This window comes from Schistocerca gregaria, chromosome 4 (genome assembly GCF_023897955.1).
Source record: "Schistocerca gregaria isolate iqSchGreg1 chromosome 4, iqSchGreg1.2, whole genome shotgun sequence".
NCBI classification, from domain to species: domain Eukaryota; kingdom Metazoa; phylum Arthropoda; class Insecta; order Orthoptera; family Acrididae; genus Schistocerca; species Schistocerca gregaria.
In genome coordinates, this window is record NC_064923.1 from 226013638 (window position 1) to 226031161 (window position 17524).

At 42.2% G+C, this 17524-nt stretch overlaps 1 protein-coding gene and 1 non-coding gene across 2 annotated transcripts in view; both read right to left on the minus strand.

Annotated features, from left to right (window-relative positions):
* Nucleotides 1-17524, minus strand: part of LOC126266766 (clavesin-1-like) — a 50385-nt gene that overhangs the window by 10654 nt on the left and 22207 nt on the right. Inside the window, exon 4 of the mRNA XM_049971288.1 lies at nt 9476-9725. Coding sequence (XP_049827245.1) covers nt 9476-9725 — 250 coding nt within the window. The remainder of the gene's footprint in view (nt 1-9475; nt 9726-17524) is intronic.
* Trnas-aga (transfer RNA serine (anticodon AGA)) lies at nt 2910-2984 on the minus strand. The gene has a single exon. It is a non-coding gene; the product is annotated as a tRNA-Ser (tRNA).

A 17524-nucleotide genomic window follows, 5' to 3' on the forward strand; every position in this document is an offset into this window, starting at 1 on the left:
ACTTAAAATGACAGTAACTTCTTATGCCGTAATATTGAATACAAACTCGCAGTAGAAGAGCGGCAAAAGAACCATTTACGTCAAAGTTTTTTTCTTGACGAACGAACGTTAGCTACGCTGTTTTGATTATCACCTAGAAAAAATAAAGTTGTCTAACTAATTTTTTTGTTTATTTCATGCACATGTTGTGGTACACAGTGAAACTCAGCAGCACACCTGCACAGCACACCCCAGGAGTATCCAATTTCGGCCATTCTCTTTGTCGCCCCTAGCGGAGTGCTGCGGTACTTTGATGAGGGAATTACACTGTTTATTCGAACTGTAGACATGTAACTATAAACGAACAAGAAAATTAATTACGTAATTTTATTTTTGCGATATTATAATTAAAACCACATCACTAGCCCTCGTACGTACTCCACGTTATCTACGTGCCTATCTGTTTCAGCGTCATAGGCGACCATTCTAGAAGTGTAAAATTGTCTAATGTTGACTGTAAGTGTTGCGGCACTGTTGGAATCTTACACAGCGCTCGTTGCACCGGTGCCATCCTGACGTCTGATTTTTTCCACCTTTTACTGCGGGTAGGAATTACATTGGTCAAGTTTTTAATAAAGTGTCAAATAATAAATTGACGATTGACGACGGCTTGAGAAATTGTTAGCTAGAGAGACGATAGTGCTCACGTCGTTGACAACCTTCTTATGTTCTCCTTTCTGATGAGAAAGCCGAAAATGGTGACAGATGTGACTGATGAGTCCTGAGTTTTCCCTCTCGATTAACCAAGAATCGAGTGTGTAAAGAGAGTAATGATCTGCCTTTAGCAAAAGCAAACTCACATGAACGGAAGAAACTATTGTAACAATTGATTCTGAAGAGTAGTCCCAATTACCATAACTGATTATACCAGGTGATCAAAAAGTCAGTATAAATTTGAAAACTGAATACATCACGGAATAATGTAGATAGAGAGGTACAAATTGACGCACATGCTTGGAATGACATGGGGTTTTATTAGAACCAAAAAAATACAAAAGTTAAACAAATGTCCGACAGATGTCGCTTCATCTGATCAGAATAGCAATAATTAGCATAACAAAGTCAGACAAAGCAAAGATGATGTTCTTTATAGTAAATGCTCAATATGTCGACCATCATTCCTCAACAATAACTGTAGTCGAGGAACAATGTTGTGAACAGCACTGTAAAGCATGTCCGCAGTTATGGTGAGGCATTGACGTCGGATGTCGTCTTTCAGCAACCCTAGAGATGTTCGGTCGATCACGATACACCTGCGACTTCAGGTAACCCCAAAGCCAATAATCGCACGGACTGAGGTCTGGGGACCTGGGAGGCCAAGCATGACGAAAGGTGCGGCTGAGCACACGATCACCACCAAAAGACGAGCGCAAGAGATCTTCCACGCGTCTAGCAATATGGGGTGGAGCGCCATCCTACATTTTGGTTCTAATAAAACCTCATGTCATTCCTAGCATGTGTGTCAATTTCTACCTCTCTGTCTACATTATTCCGTGGTTTCTTAAGTTTTCAAATTTATACTGACTTTTTGATCACCCGGTATACGAAAAGAGACGAGAAATTTTACTTACCATATACTCGGTCATATTGTTCGAGCCTAGATGATCGAAATATAACGGAAAATAGGCATGTGGAAAATCTTATTCTTATGCGATTCTACAGTTTCTCACGACGTTTTTTTTCACCCAACAGCCCACTAGTATACTGCCAATCCATAGTGTCCAAAGGGTCAATAATTCGGCGATCAGACATGTTGCTCTTGTCAGGTGCACTGATAACTGAGCTCGCAGCTGGCTTATATCTCCTCCCACAGCAAAGCGTTCCCTCCGTGATCCGCACACGAGAACCCGCGTTGGCAGTCACGGTTTCTGTGATAGCGTCGATGCAGTTGCTTTGTCTGCCCTGGTCGCTACATCTTCTCCTTAATTATAGATGGAGCTGAGCGCCAAGCAACACTGTGGCTAGAATCTGAATAGATCAGTCATGTTGCTGTTTTTTATAAACAATATTAATCGCCTTTTAAAGTGATGGTTCCAGATCCTGTGTCAACGCCGCAGTTGAAATGAAATTTTATATCTGCTCCACATTTATGTGCCATCCCTGGTGCGCAAAGGTCGTAATTTCGAAAATAAATGATGGCTTTTATACCAGTCGGATTACCTTCATATCAGGTTTCACAAGGCGTAACTGTGGAAATTAAGGGAGGTTGAGAATTGAAGCGGGCTTTGTCGACACAAAAGGTCAAGAAGTTGAAAAAAAATCAGCCAACTAGTTGCCAAACAAAGGTTTGTTAGCCCTTAACGTAGATTTCGATATTTCCAAAAATATGTTCTTCAGAAGGAATGGACCCTAAAATGTATATAACTGGTTACAAAAATTGCATTCACGAATGTAACACAATTTTTATAATAGAGAAATATATGTGAGTTAAGCGTACTCAGTTGTTACATCGCATGGTGATAATTTATATTAACTCAAGCGGAGCGGTTCATGTCATATGTACTATTGATATTAAATGTAAAAACATCACATGTCGTGGCTTAAGGCAGGAGTCAGATTACATTAAGCGTACGTCAAAATAAATGCATAAATGAACTCGCCCACTGGTAAAGGCTCTCATCAGCATAAAATTATATCAGGAGTCAAACGATAAAATACTTGCATAACTGAAGTATACACCATACCAGAGGCTCAAGCTAACTGTTCGAATATGCGTGCTCAAGTGACCAGGAAAATTTGGGCTGCAGAGACCGCTAAATTCATTCGCATAGGTACTGCGCCTTGCTTGTGTGAAATAATAGGATTTTAGAATGAGATTTTCACTCTGCAGGGGAGTGTTCGCTGATATGAAACTTCCTGGCAGATTATGTGTGCCCGACCGAGACTCGAACTCGGGACCTTTGCCTTTCTCGGGCAAATGCTCTACCAACTGAGCTACCGAAGCACGACTCACGCCCGGCACTCACAGCTTTACTTCTGCCAGTATCCGTCTCCTACCTTCCAAACTTTACAGAAGCTCTCCAGCGAAACATGCAGAACTAGCACTCCTGAAAGAAAGGATATTGCGGAGACATGGGTTAGCCACAGCCTGGGGGAAGTTTGGAAGGTAGGAGACGGATATTGGCAGAAGTAAAGCTGTGAGTACCGGCTGTGAGTCGTGCTTCGCTAGCTCAGTTGGTGGAGCATTTGCCCGCGAAAGGCAAAGGTCCCGAGTTCGAGTCTCGGTTGGGCACACAGTTTTAATCTGCCAGGAAGTTTCAATAGAATTTTACTTTAAAGCAAGAATGTAATTTCCTCTACAAGGCTAATAAAATTGCAATAAATTGACTGATATACATTATGTATAACATTTCAAATACATGTGCTTACAGAGTAGAACTCTACATGAATTCAGCGTGGAAAATCTAGAGTTCTATTTATAAAAGACCCCTGTAAAAATTCATCGGGAAAGAAGAGCAAATACGAGCTAAAACAAAGTCACTAAAAAACTTTAGCTTAACACTACGGAAGCTTAAGCGATAAGGAAAATTGGAAAATAGTTTGCTCTATGTACATGCTCGTAAGCACTGCGTTTCGCTCGTGTTTAGTAACTTAATTTCACATTAAAGCAATATGACAATGTCTTACAGAAGACCTAAAACAAATGCAATGATTTTAGAGATATACACTAAAAGTAAAATTATACAGGGTGTTACAAAAATGTACGGCCAAACTTTCAGGAAACGTTCCTCACACACATAGAAAGAAAACATGTTATGTGGACATGAGTCCGGAAACGCTTACTTTCCATGTTAGAGCTCATTTTATTACTTCTCTTCAAATCACGTTAATCATTAATCAATTGGCATGGAAACACACATCAACAGAAAGTACCAGCGTGACTTCAAACACTTTGTTACGGGAAATGTTCAGAATATCCTCCGTTAGCGAGGATACATGTATCCACCCTCCGTCGCATGGAATGCCTGATGCGCTGATGCAGCCCTGGGGAATGGCGTATTTTATCACAGCCATCCACAATACGAGCGGGAAGAGTCTCTACATTTGGTACCGGGGTTGCGTAGACAAGAGCTTTCAAATGCCCCATAAATGAAAGTCAAGAGGGTTGAGGTCAGGAGAGCGTGGAGGCCATGGAATTGGTCCGCCTCTACATCCATCGGTCACCGAATCTGTTGTTGAGAAGAGTACGAACACTTCGACTGAAATGTGCAGGAGCTCCATCGTGCATGAACCACATGTTGTGTCGTACATGTAAAGGCACAGGTAGAGTATCCCGTATGAAACCATGATAACTTACAGTACATACAGACGAAACTAAAATGAGCTCTAAAATGGAAATTAAGCGTTTCTGGACACATATCCACATAACATCTTTTCTTTATTTGTGTGTGAGGAATGTTTCCTGAAAGTTTGGCCGTACCTTTTTGTAAGACCCTGTATAAAAAAATTCATGTAAGAGAGTGTGCAGAAGATAGCAACCCTATTAAAATAAATTACTTTTGTTAAAAAAAGACTGGAGGAAAGAATAAAATGGGTAAAGTTAAATCACAACATACAAAATTAGACCCTTCTGATTAACTGTGCCAATACCATTATTATAAAACCAACTGTACGAAAATTTGTTGAAAACGCCACGAAAAATGAAATACAGTGATATGAAATGTCAGTACCTCAGCAGAAGAAATATTTTGAGAAAAATTGCATATTCACCGATGTTAGCGAAGATCAGTAAAAACGTATAATGTGACTGCGAGCAGCGGATTAAGACCACCAAGGAAGTGCTTACTCGCGAGTTGCAGCGAATCGTTCAAAGTGTTACAGTCTGTCTCAGCAAGATGTTTGTAAATTTCAAGTTCTTCTAAAATATCCAATTTACAGCCTTTAATTTCCTTGCGTAAAACTGGGGTTTTCTCTAATTCTCTCGGCGAACGGTCTGAAGTAAGTAGATGTTCAACAAATAAGGAATTAAGCACATTATCCCCTGTGTATGAGAAGTTGGTCTTGTTGGTGATAAATATACACAATGTAAATAGATCTGACAATCTATAATACAATAGATGTATGTGACTTCGTACACAACGGTAAAGACAGATGGGCTATAGCGAGGTGCAGTAGCTGTCAACATAGGCATTCTGGACTGGAGCAGAAAGGATTTGCCAATAAGTTTTCACAGTGAACTGAGGTGTACTTACCTTGTATTTCGCCAAGTCTCGTGACATATAATGAAGCAAGAAACATAGTCCTACTGTTACACTGTCAATAAGGATGAGGCTCTGCGATCTAAGGCATGAATGATGGAGTCAGAGCCACGACTGGGCTGAGTTTGCATTGCGTAACGTAGTGATGTGGCAACGAAACGCGAACGGGCTGTGTAGCTCCTGCCGGCCGTCCTGTATTGCGGCAGCAAAGGGCTCTCGTGGTACAGAGTGACTGGACGCATCCCTCAGCGGGCACGCACCACTGGGTCCGCCGGATCCTGCACGAGCACTGTCGGTGTCTGAAGGAAACTAAAATTCCGTTGCCAACTAAAAGATGCCCATGGGGTGGCACTGATACGTGATACCACGGAAACATACAGTACCTCAGTTTTGAAAATTTTTTTAAACTGTAGTACGCATCAATGATATTCGTGTAGCTTTACAAGAGGCAAAGATGAAGCCATGTGCAGAGGAACGAGATTCAAGGTCGTTAATAACAAGGCGAACTCAGGTATTTGAGAAAATGAAGTAGGGTTGTTAGGAGCAATGTACAAAAGATAAGGAACGAGACCATTAAAGTATTTTCTTCAGTTTGAAATGTATGATAGTCTTGTGTGCCTACTACATATGTGTGTCTTTAACGCATTATTTATTATAACTGGAGCTATGTTTTTCTATATACATCGAAGTTGTTCGCTTCATATGTTGCACTGACAAGCTGTTTATGCTTTGCTTCGACTTGATCATAGTCTACTGATCGAAACGGATAGCACCGAGCTTAAAACTCAACAGTTGATGGTCATCTACTCATCTACAATAAAGTTTCACAATTTTTAAGGAATACATACGATTGTATGGCGGATGCACAAAAGGCAAAAGAAGGATATTAATGGACACATTTAGGCACAGTATACTAGCAAATGTCCGAAGAAAAAGTTTTTAAATTGTAATATAATGACGTAACAAAACTGAAAATTGAAAGTACACATCAACGTACATAGAATGACTACGAAATAGACTACTCAATGGAAGAAACTAGCACTTCAGGAAGGTGTCAGCTGGCCGGGGTGGCCTAGCGGTTCTAGGCGCTTCAGTCTGGAACCGCGTGACCGCTACGGTCGCAGGTCCGAATCCTACCTCAGCCATGGATGTGCGTCATGTCCATAGGTTCGTTAGGTTTAAGTAGTTCTAAGTTACAGGGGTCTGCTGATCTCAGTAGTTAAGTCCCATAGTGCTCAGAGCAATTTTTTTTTCAGGAAGGTGGCTTAAAAACTGAAGGTCTCTGGGGCCAGAAGGCTTATAAATTGAGGGGGAGGGAGTATTACATAAAAAGCTTAATACTTTAACAATTTTATGGAAGAATGGTGCGATACAAAGAGGATGGCGACCCACACAGAGGGCTTCACACGTCATGTGGTCTTCAGGATGGCATCATACGGGATCGCTCGGCACATAATATTAACGACTTTACGTTTCCACCACAAGGCTTTAAAATAGTCCGGCCCATCTGCCAACAGCTCTGTAGTCCACTACATAAATCGCCGAATGCAGGCCCTTCGTTCTGCTTTCGAGTAATTTGAGACAAATCGTTGCCATATTCGCAGTTATAAGTGGCAGCATGGCTTCACTCGGGCAGTTATCGTTCTGGCTGTCAGCAAGCCACCACCAGTCGCCGCAATCATCGCCGAGTGTCGCAAGATTTATATGGTAATTGAGTGTGCTGAAACCAGCAGTAGTCGGAACTGAACTACAATTATATTAGCTAACCATAGTTCACTGAGCGAGATGCTGACTAGAGTTCTAAACTTTTAAGTCACTTCCACGGTCTCTCGTCAAACTGTAGCTGAATATTTGTGTAGTATTATTTTAATAAATGCTTCCCACAGAGGTACTCCGCTGCCCACCGAACCTACACAATATCCTTGTCCATTCCTACACAACTCCTGCTTCCAACTTCTTGCCTTATGCCTCATATCCCTGTAACAGATGCAAGGCTTGTCCCATACATCCTCCACCAAATACTCCAATCCGGACACAAGCATCACCAATACTCTCAAATGTAGGGATGCTATTGTAGTCAGTCATGTGATATAGAAGCTAAGCTGCATCTACTGTGCTGCATTTCACGTGGGCTTACAACCAATAAGCTGTCTGTCGACGCAAATAGCCTCGGACAAACTGTAGCCAAGAAGCAGCTGTATGACTCCATTGCTGAGCACGCTGCCCAGCACGACGTTCTTTGTTCACTGACTCCTTCACAGCCGGTGCACCTGAATCTGTCCCACCATCGTCAGATTTTCTGAACGTGAACTTCGTTAGACGTCGTTATTATGCACGCGCTAGTAGTCCACGAAACTCAGAGGGCCATAGACACGGGTTCGCAGGTAGATTCCGTGTTTCTTGACTCCGCAAGACGTTCGATACAGTTCCCCACAGTCGTTTAATGAACAAAGTAAGAACATATGGAGTATCAGACCAATTGTGTGATTGAATTGAAGAGTTCCTAGATAACAGAACGCAGCATATCATTATCAATGGAAAGAAGTCTTCCGAAGTAAGAGTGATTCCAGGTGTGCCGCAGGGGAGTGTCGTAGGATCGTTGCTATTCACAGTATACATAAATGACCTGGTGGATGACATCGGAAGTTCACTGAGGCTTTTTGCGAATGATGCTGTGGTATATCGAGAGGTTGTAACAATGGAAAATTGTACTGAAATGCAGGAGGATCTACAGCGAATTGACGCATGGTGCAGGGAATGGCAATTGAATCTCAATGTAGGCAAGTGTAATGTGCTGCGAATACATAAGAAAGATCCCTTAACATTTAGCTACAATATAGCAGGTCAGCAACTGGAAGCAGTTAATTCCATAAATTATCTGGGAGTACGCATTAGGAGTAATTTAAAATGGAATTATTATATAAAGTTGGTCGTTGGTGAAGGAGATGCCAGAATGAGATTCATTGGAAGAATCCTAAGGAAATGCAATCCGAAAACAAAGGAAGTAGGCTACAGTACGTTTGTTCGCCCTCTGCTTGAAAACTGCTCAGCAGTGTAGGATCCGTACCAGACAGGGTTGATGGAAGAGATAGAGAAGATCCAACGGAGAGCAGTTCGCTTCGTTACAGGATCATTTAGCAATCGCTAAAGCGTTACGGAGATGATAGATAAACTCCAGTGGAAGACTCTGTAGGAGAGACGCTCAGTAGCTCGGTACGGGCTTTTGTTAAAGTTTCGAGAACATACCTTCACCGAAGAGTCAAGCAGTATATTGCTCCCTCCTACGTATATCTCGCGAAGAGACAATGAGGATAAAATCACAGAGATTAGAGCCCACACAGAGGCATACCGACAATCCTTCTTTCCCCAAACAATACGAAACTGGAATAGAAGGGAGAACCGATAGAGGAACTCAAGGTACACCCCGCCACACACTGTCAGATGGCTTGCGGAGTATGGATGAAGATGTAGATGTATCTGTTTCCTGTTCCCGTATTCTATCAGCCCTCTGTTCTATGAATGTACTTTCAGTCTTCTTATTTCTCTCCTTTTCCGCTACCCCCGTCCCCTCGCCCTCCTTGTAACCTCCAAACTGCACTTAGCTGCCCTACCCCACTCTTCATCTAGTCCCTGTATGCTCCCACAAGCAGCTCTTTACCGTCCCCACCCCTATCGTGGTATGCCTCCCCCTGCCTGCCCCAGCCTCCTCCTTACCTCCTCACAGAGCTGACACTCTCATCATGCACTTCTGCTCTGACTCTGGCTTCAGTAGCCAGTGACTGTAGTCATGTGTGCGTGAGCTGCGTCGTTAATTTTCGACGCAGGTCTTGTTGGCCGAATGCTCAGTTTCTGACAGTCTTTTTGTTTTTCCTATCTGCGACTCAGTATCTACCCTACATGGTGAGTAGTAACTATCTTTCTTCATAATACTGTTATTGACTGTTATTTGTTTTTCATCTTGTTGCCCACATTCTTTTTACTGTTGTAATATATTGCCTTGTGATCAGACAGTTACCGGCTACTAGCACGCCACCTCAACACAGCAACTGATTTATGTGGTAGGGGGCTCACTTCCTGCCACCGTTGTGATGGGCCCTGAATTTATTTGGAGAAAACATCAGGCCACTTTCTACCCATGCTCGACTCCCAGTCTGGTAAATAGTTTTAATGGCAGAAAGTTCCATATTTGTCATTCTTTTAATTAATTAGACCAGAATGGAGTAGGTTTTCAAAATTACCTGGTAGCAGACTTCCATATTGCGCACGAGGTTGATGTCTGCACGTACGATGTGTCCAGCATTCACGTTGGCCAAGTCGATGATGCCCACATCACCAAGAGAGTAGTCTTCGGCCAACATAATTTCCAATCTGGTGGTCAATATCTTACCATAAAGGGGCCAAATTACATTGGTCGAGTCTTCGTCTACTGCTGTCCAGACGTGCACGCGATATGCATCCTTTGTGAGTCGTGGCATCACCATCATTTTTCTGGAGGAGACATTATACTCCTGTTAATACATGGTTTTGAGAATGAGGACAATATATGCAGTAAACATGAAGTTAAAATTTACAAAATACAGGAACAAACAATAATGTATGCATCCAGAATGAATCATACACCCTACCGTGGGGTGTACACTCTTTGGAAATATCCTGGTAGGTTAAAGCTGTGACTCTGATCGAGATACAAACACGGAACTTTACGAGCAGCGGCCTGCTAATGTAAATAAGCCCCAATCACTAGCTGCCCTCACAAGTTCGCCTCTGTCAGTATGCAAGTCTAGGATTTGCTTCTGAAGTATCACACCAGCAAGGTATGAAGCAGAGCTTCTGTGAGGTAGTAATCGTAAAACACCTGTGAGTAGAGGTCAGTGTTGTACCTCGTAACACTTTAACCCACCCTGGAATAGAAGTTTAATAAATTTTCTGATCCCATTTTGAAATGATGGCGTGCGCTTTATGTGGACTGGAGATGGCAGCTGTTTTCTCAAATTGAAAAAATTACTCCACAGTTATAGGGTTCACTACAAATGTGAAAAATTGTTCCATGGAAATAACATTGTATTGTGATTAAAAATTTTCGAATTCGACGTAATATTTTCAGTATTGTATTTAATGTCTACGTTTCACAGTATTACTCTACTGCACGTCCATAATTAAAATAACAAAAACAGGATACAAAATTTTTCACAGAGAAGCTGATGGCAACTAATACAGATTTCCATTTTAGAGACAGGAAAGTTCTTGAAACACTACAGAAACTCATTTAACTTGCAAATATCACATATGCACGTATTTCATGGTAAAAAGACCTTTAGTATCAAGCTACAAGATGGAGCACACCTGAGAAACTATGGTTTAATCATTCATAAATTATGTAATTTTCTTTAAAAAATCTGAAGTATCTTACTCCTTGTAAAACTCATTAACTGAGGGATTTACACTACATTCAAAACAGCTTTCACATATTGTACAATACTGAGATATATAGAAAATTCCTTATGGTATGGTCCTTCATGTAATTCCAAAATCTGTCACTAAGACGAAGCACTGACCAGGAAACATCATGTGAACCTAGATACACAATCCTCCAGGTCCAACACTTCACCCATTGCGTCCGTCGCAATGTAACGTAGAAAACTATAAAAATATTTGAGCCGTGGCTGGCTCATGTTATGCTTTGCATTAAACCTTGGTTGCTATTCTATAGCCAGCCAGGGTGACCGAGCGGTTCTAGGCACTTCAGTCTGGAACCGCGCAACCGCTACAGTCGCAGGTTCGAATCCTGCCTCGGGCATGGATGTGTGTGATTCCTTAGGTTAGTTAGGTTTAAGTAGTTCTAAGTTCTAGGACACTGATGACCTCAGATGTTAAGTCCCATAGTGCTCAGAGCCATTTTTTTGTTATTCTGTGATTAGACTCTCGCGGTTATCGCGATTATGCTGTTATCCTCTCTCTGCGCGAGTCGCAGCAGCAGCGTGTATCGATATTCGCACCCTTGTGCTGTGTTTGGCCTCGCGCTTGTAGTTTCCAGCTCTGCCGTGTGCGGGCTGGTGGTTGGTTGGCGTGGAGCGGCGAGGAAGTCTTCGTGGCACCTGTCTGGCCGGGCCCACTGGCGGCGTGCACGCGCGGTCGGACTGTGAGGTATTGTTCTCATTGCCACGAGGTCTGTAGCTCACCGATCCCGGACTCGGAAGCTGAGTCTTTACTTAATGTACCAGCCAGCCCCAACTGTTCGCATTGTGTCGTTTGAATTTCGTTGTGGGCTGTTGGGACATTTGCGCGAGCAACACCATGTGTTTTCAAGTCGGCGAAATTCTAGCCGCCCTCCTGTGGCAGTGTATTTTCCTCATCGTGTTGTGGCTGTCCAGCATGGCGTGTATTTTAACAGCTGAATGTGTAACTCGTTACAGGCGCCAATACCTTCTGCGTAGTTCCATTTAACTCACTGTTGTGTGCTGGTCCGGTGGAGCGGAAGTTATGCTGTTGCTTGCTCCATTGACTCTCTGTTGGTTGGGTTGCTGTCGGATTGAAAATTTGTTGGGCCGACTGCCTGTCTCACCTTAGCGAGCATTAGGGTTTGAAGTCCAGGCCGTAATTTGGAAACTTCTGAGCACCGTTTTATGTGTTGTCCTTTCTTATTTGTCCTTGTTGTTTGTTTGTGAATGGTTTCTAGCCGATTTTAAATTAAATTTATTTTGCTCTTAAAGTGTGAGATGGTTTGGGCCTTTAGCCTGATTTAAAAATATTTTTATGATAAGGCCTTCTGCCTTGTAAATTGAAATTCCTGTTTTTGAGTCTTAAGCTATTGGCCTTCAGCTGATTTTAAATTAATGTTATTTTGACCTTAAGGCGTGAGATTAAATGGCAGAGTTAACCGGGAATTAAGTTCTAAAATTAATGTTTGGCTTGTTCTGTTTTTAATTTTTTCTTTCCTCTAGTAATCTTCGTCAAATGAATAAAGCAGTATGTTCGAGTGCAACTGACAGCCACACATTTTGGCCCCTTTCCACAAATTAAACTATATGTCCTGTCCTCCAGGTATAGCATCGGATGTCAATATTGTAGCAGGTAAAGGAGGAACCAAGCAGAACTAATTGGAAGAACCTCAAGCCAATCTAATTCCTCCACTAAAGAAGCGTCTCAGTCACAACTCTGACCAATTCCTGAGTATTATTCTTCCGTTTGGGACCATCACCACTTCAGAAAAAGAAGCGAAGTGACAAAGAAAACCAAACACACGCCGGCCGCGGTGGCCGTGCCGTTCTAGGCGCTTCAGTCCGGAACCGCATGACTGCTTCTGTCGCAGGTGCGAATCCTGCCTCGTGCATGGGTGTATGTGATGTCCTTAGGTTACTTAGGTTTAAGTACTTCTAAATTCTAGGGGTCTGATGACCTCTGAAGTTAAGTCCCATAGTGCTCAGACCCATTTGAACCAACCAAACACACAGCAGCGCATTTTTCCATAATTTCGATTAGACAGCGACAGAAAGACACGTCGTCAAACAGAATGTTACGTCATCGAAGTCCACTGGTAGACGCTACAAGCTATACGTTGTACATCAAATGTGAGAGAGTACGTTCCATCAGGAGTCGAAAAACACATTAATATCTCCCACAAATGTCCCTCGAAGTGACACAAGAAAATCAGATGAATTAGAAGTCACATAGAGGCTTCAGTTACATCTTGGTCAGGCAGAGATTCCGAATTCATATTCTGGAATTTAAGGCGTAGTCAGGAGCACAGCCGGCCGGAGTGGCCGAGCGGTTCTAGGCGCTACAGTCTGGGACTGCGCTACCGCTACGGTCGCAGGTTCGAATCCTGCCTCGGGCGTTAAGGGTGTGATGTCCTTAGGTTAGATAGGTTTAAGTAGTTATAAGGTCTAGGGCGGAGGAGCGGATAGAGGTTCAGGGCACTCTCTTGCCCTAGGGGTGGGAAATTGCCCCTAAAGGCGGAAGAATCAGCAATGATCAACGACATGAGGATGCAGAAGGCAATGGAAACCACTGCATTAAAGACACGTAACGTGTATCCACAGGGCATGTGACCTGTAGTTGACGAAGTGTCATGATGATCTCTCCATTGGCAAAAGATTCCGGAATAGTCCCCCATTCGGATCTCCGGGAGGGGGACTGCCAAGGGGGAGGTTACCACGAGAAAAATACTGAATGATCAACGAAAGGATAATGTTCTACGAGTCGGGGCGTGGAATGTCAGAAGTTTGAACGTGGTAGGGAAGCTAGAAAACTGAAAAGGGAAATGCAAAGGCTCAATCTAGATATAGTAGGGGTCAGTGAAGTGAAGTGGAAGGAAGACAAGGATTTCTGGTCAGGTGAGTATCAGGTAATATCAACAGCAGCAGAAAATGGTATAACAGGTGTAGGATTCGTTATGAATAGGAAGGTAGGGCAGAGGTTGTGTTACTGTGAACAGTCCAGTGACCGGGTTGTTCTAATCAGAATCGACAGCAAACCAACACCGATAGTTCAGGTATACATGCCGACATATCGAGCTGAAGATGAACAGATAGAGAAAGTGTATGAGGATATTGAAACGGTAATGCAGTATGTAAAAGGGGACGAAAATCTAATAGTCATGGGCGACTGGACTGCAGTTGTAGGGGAAGGCGTAGAAGAAAACGTTACAGGAGAATATGGGCTTGAGACAAGGAATGAAAGAGGAGAAAGACTAATTGAGTTCTGTAACAAGTTTCAGCTAGTAATAGCGAATACCCTGTTCAAGAATCACAAGAGGAGGAGGTATACTTGGAAAAGAACGGGAGATACGGGAAGATTTCAATTAGATTACATCATGGTCAGACAGAGATTCCGAAATCAGATACTGGATTGTAAGGCGTACCCAGGAGCAGATATAGACTCAGATCACAATATAGTAGTGATGAAGAGTAGGCTTAAGTTCAAGACATTAGTCAGGAAGAATCAATACGCAAAGAAGTGGGAAACAGAAGTTCTAAGGAATGACGAGATACGTTTGAAGTTCTCAAACGCTATAGATACAGCAATAAGGAATAGCACATTAGGCAGCACAGTTGAAGAGGAGTGGACATCTCTAAAAAGGGCCATCACAGAAGTTGGGAAGGAGAACATAGGTACAAAGAAGATAGCTGCGAAGAAACCATGGGTAACAGAAGAAATACTTCAGTTGATTGATGAAAGGAGGAAGTAAAAACATGTTCCGCGAAAATCAGGAATACAGAAGTACAAGTCGCTGAGAAATGAAATAAATAGGAAGTGCAGGGAAGCTAAGACGAAACGGCTGCAGGAAAAATGTGAAGACATCGAAAAAGATATGATTGTTGGAAGGACAGACTCAGCATACAGGAAAGTCAAAACAACCTTTATTGACATTAAAAGCAACGGTGGTAACATTAAGAGTGCAACGGGAATTCCACTATTAAATGTAGAGGAGAGAGAGCAGATAGGTAGAAAGAATACGTTGAAAGCCTGTATGAGGGTGAAGATTCGTCTGATGTGATAGAAGAAGAAACAGGAATCGATTTAGAAGAGATTGGGGATCCAGTATTAGAATCGGAATTTGAAAGAGCTTTGAAGGACTTACGGTCAAATAAGGCAGAAGGGATAGATAACATTCCATAAGAATTTCTAAAATCATTAGGGGAAGTGGCAACAAAACCACAATTCACGTTGGTGGGTAGAATAGATGAGTCTGGCGACAAACCATCTGGCTTTCGGAAAAGCATCATCCGCACAGTTCCGAAGACGGCAAGAGCTGACAAGTGCGAGATTTATAGCACAATCAGCTTAACAGCTCATGCATCGAAGCTGCTTACAAGAATAATATACAGAATAATGGAAAAGAAAATTGATAATGCGCTAGGTGACTATCAGTTTGGCTTTTGGAAAAGTAAAGGCACGAGAGAGGCAATTCTGACGTTACGGCTAATAATGGAAGCAAGGCTAAAGAAAAATCAAGACACATTCATAGGATTTGTTGACCAGAAAAAAGCATTCGACAATATAAAATGGTGCAAGCTGTTCAAGATTCTGAAAAATGTTCGGGTAAGATATAGGGAGAGACGGGTCATATACAATATGTACAACAACCAACAGAGAATAATAAGAGTGGACGATCAAGAACGAAGTGCTCGTATTAAGAAGTGTGTAAGACAAGGCTTTGGCTTTCGCCCCTACTCTTCAATCTGTACATCGAGGAAGCAATGATGGAAATAAAAGAAAGGTTCAGGAGTGGAATTAAAATACAAGGTGAAAGGATATCAATGATACGATTCGCTGATGACATTGCTATCCTGAGTGAAAGTGAAGAAGAATTAAATGATCTGCTGAGCAGAATGAACAGTCTATTGAGTACACAGTATGGTTTCAGAGTAAATCGGAGGAAGACGAAGGTAATGAGAAGTAGTGGAAATGAGAACAGCGAGAAACTTAACATCAGGATTGATGGTCACGAAGTCAATGAAGTTAAGGAATTCTGCTACCTAGCCAGTAAAATAACCACTAACGGACGGAGCAAGGAGGACATCAAAAGCCGACTCGCCATGGCAAAAAAGGCATTTCTGACCAAGAGAAGTCTACTAATATCAAATACCGACCTTAATTTGAGGAAGAAATTTCTGATGATGTACGTCTGGAGTACAGCATTGTATGGTAGTGAAACATGGACTGTGGGAAAACCAGAACAGAAGAGAATCGAAGCGTTTGAGATGTGGTGCTATAGACGAATGTTGAAAATTAGGTGGACTCATAAGGTAAGGAATGAGGAGGTTCTACGCAGAATCGGAGAGGAAAGGAATATGTGGAAAACACTGATAAGAAGAAGGGACAGGATGATAGGACATCTTCTAAGACATGACGGAATGGCTTCCATGGTACTAGAGGGAGGTGTAGAGGGCAAAAACTGTAGAGGAAGACAGAGATTGGAATACGTGAAGCAAATAATTGAGGACGTAGGTTGCAAGTGCTACTCTGAGATGAAGAGGTTAGCAGAGGAAAGGAATTCGTGGCGGGCCGCATCAAACTAGTTAGTAGACTGATGACCAACAAAAAAAAAAAAGGGTCTAGGGGACTGATGACCTCAGAAGTTAAGTCCAATAGTACTCAGAGCTATTTGAACCATTTGAACCAGATGCACAAACAGACTCAGACCACAATTTAGTAGTGGTGAAGAGTAGGCGTAAGATTAAAGAGACTACTCAGGTAGACTCAATGCATAAGTAATGGTATACGAAAATACTAAGAAATTAAGAGGCAAACTTGAAGTTCTCTAATGCCGGAGATACTGCGATATTGAATAGCTCAGTACACTCTCCAGCTAGAGAGGAGAAAACGGCATTGACAGAAGTAGGAAAGAAAGCCATACGAACAGGGAAGGCAACAAACAATATATGACAGACGAATTACTTCAGCTCATCGACGAAAGATGGAAGTACAAAAATGGTCAAGGACATTCAGGAGCACAGAAATACATGTCTCTAAGAAACGAAATCAGTAGGAAATGCAGGGAAGCTAAGACGAAATGGCTGTATTAAATATATGAATAAATCAGCAAAGATATGATTGTCAATAAGAATGATTCAGCATATAGGAAAGTCAAAACAATCTTCAGGTCCAAACAACCTTCGGTGCAATTGAGAGCAGGAGAGTCCAATGGGAATTCCACTGCTAGATGCAGAGGAGAGAGGGGATAGGTGGAAAGACTACACTAAAAGCCTCAATGAGTAGGAGGACTTGTCTAATGAAGTGATAGAAGAAGAAACAGGAGTCGACAGTGAAGAGACAGAAGATGCACTATTTGAATTAAAATTCAAAAGTGCATTGGAAAGATTAAGATCATAGAAGATAGAGGGATAGATAACATTACATCGGGGGGGGGGGGGGGGGGGAAGGCGGAAGTGGCAACAAAATGATTATTCACGTTGGGGTGCAAAAGGTGTGAGTCTGGCGATATATACTCTGACTTTTGAAAATCCATCATCCATACAATTCCGAAGATTACAAGAACCAACGGATGCAAGAATTATGACACAAGCAGCTTAAACGCTCAGGCATCCAAGTTGCTAACAAAACCAGTGTATGGAAGAGTGTAAAATAAAATTGGGGATGTTTTAGAAGACCATTAGTTTAATTATAGAAAACGTTCAGGCACTAGAGAGGCGGTTTTGACATTGTAGTTGATAGTGGAAGAAATACTAAAGGAAGACACATTCATAGGGTTTGTCAAACCAGAAAAAAGCATTCAACAATGTAAAATGGAGCAAGACCTTAGAATTTCTAAGAAAAATACGGGT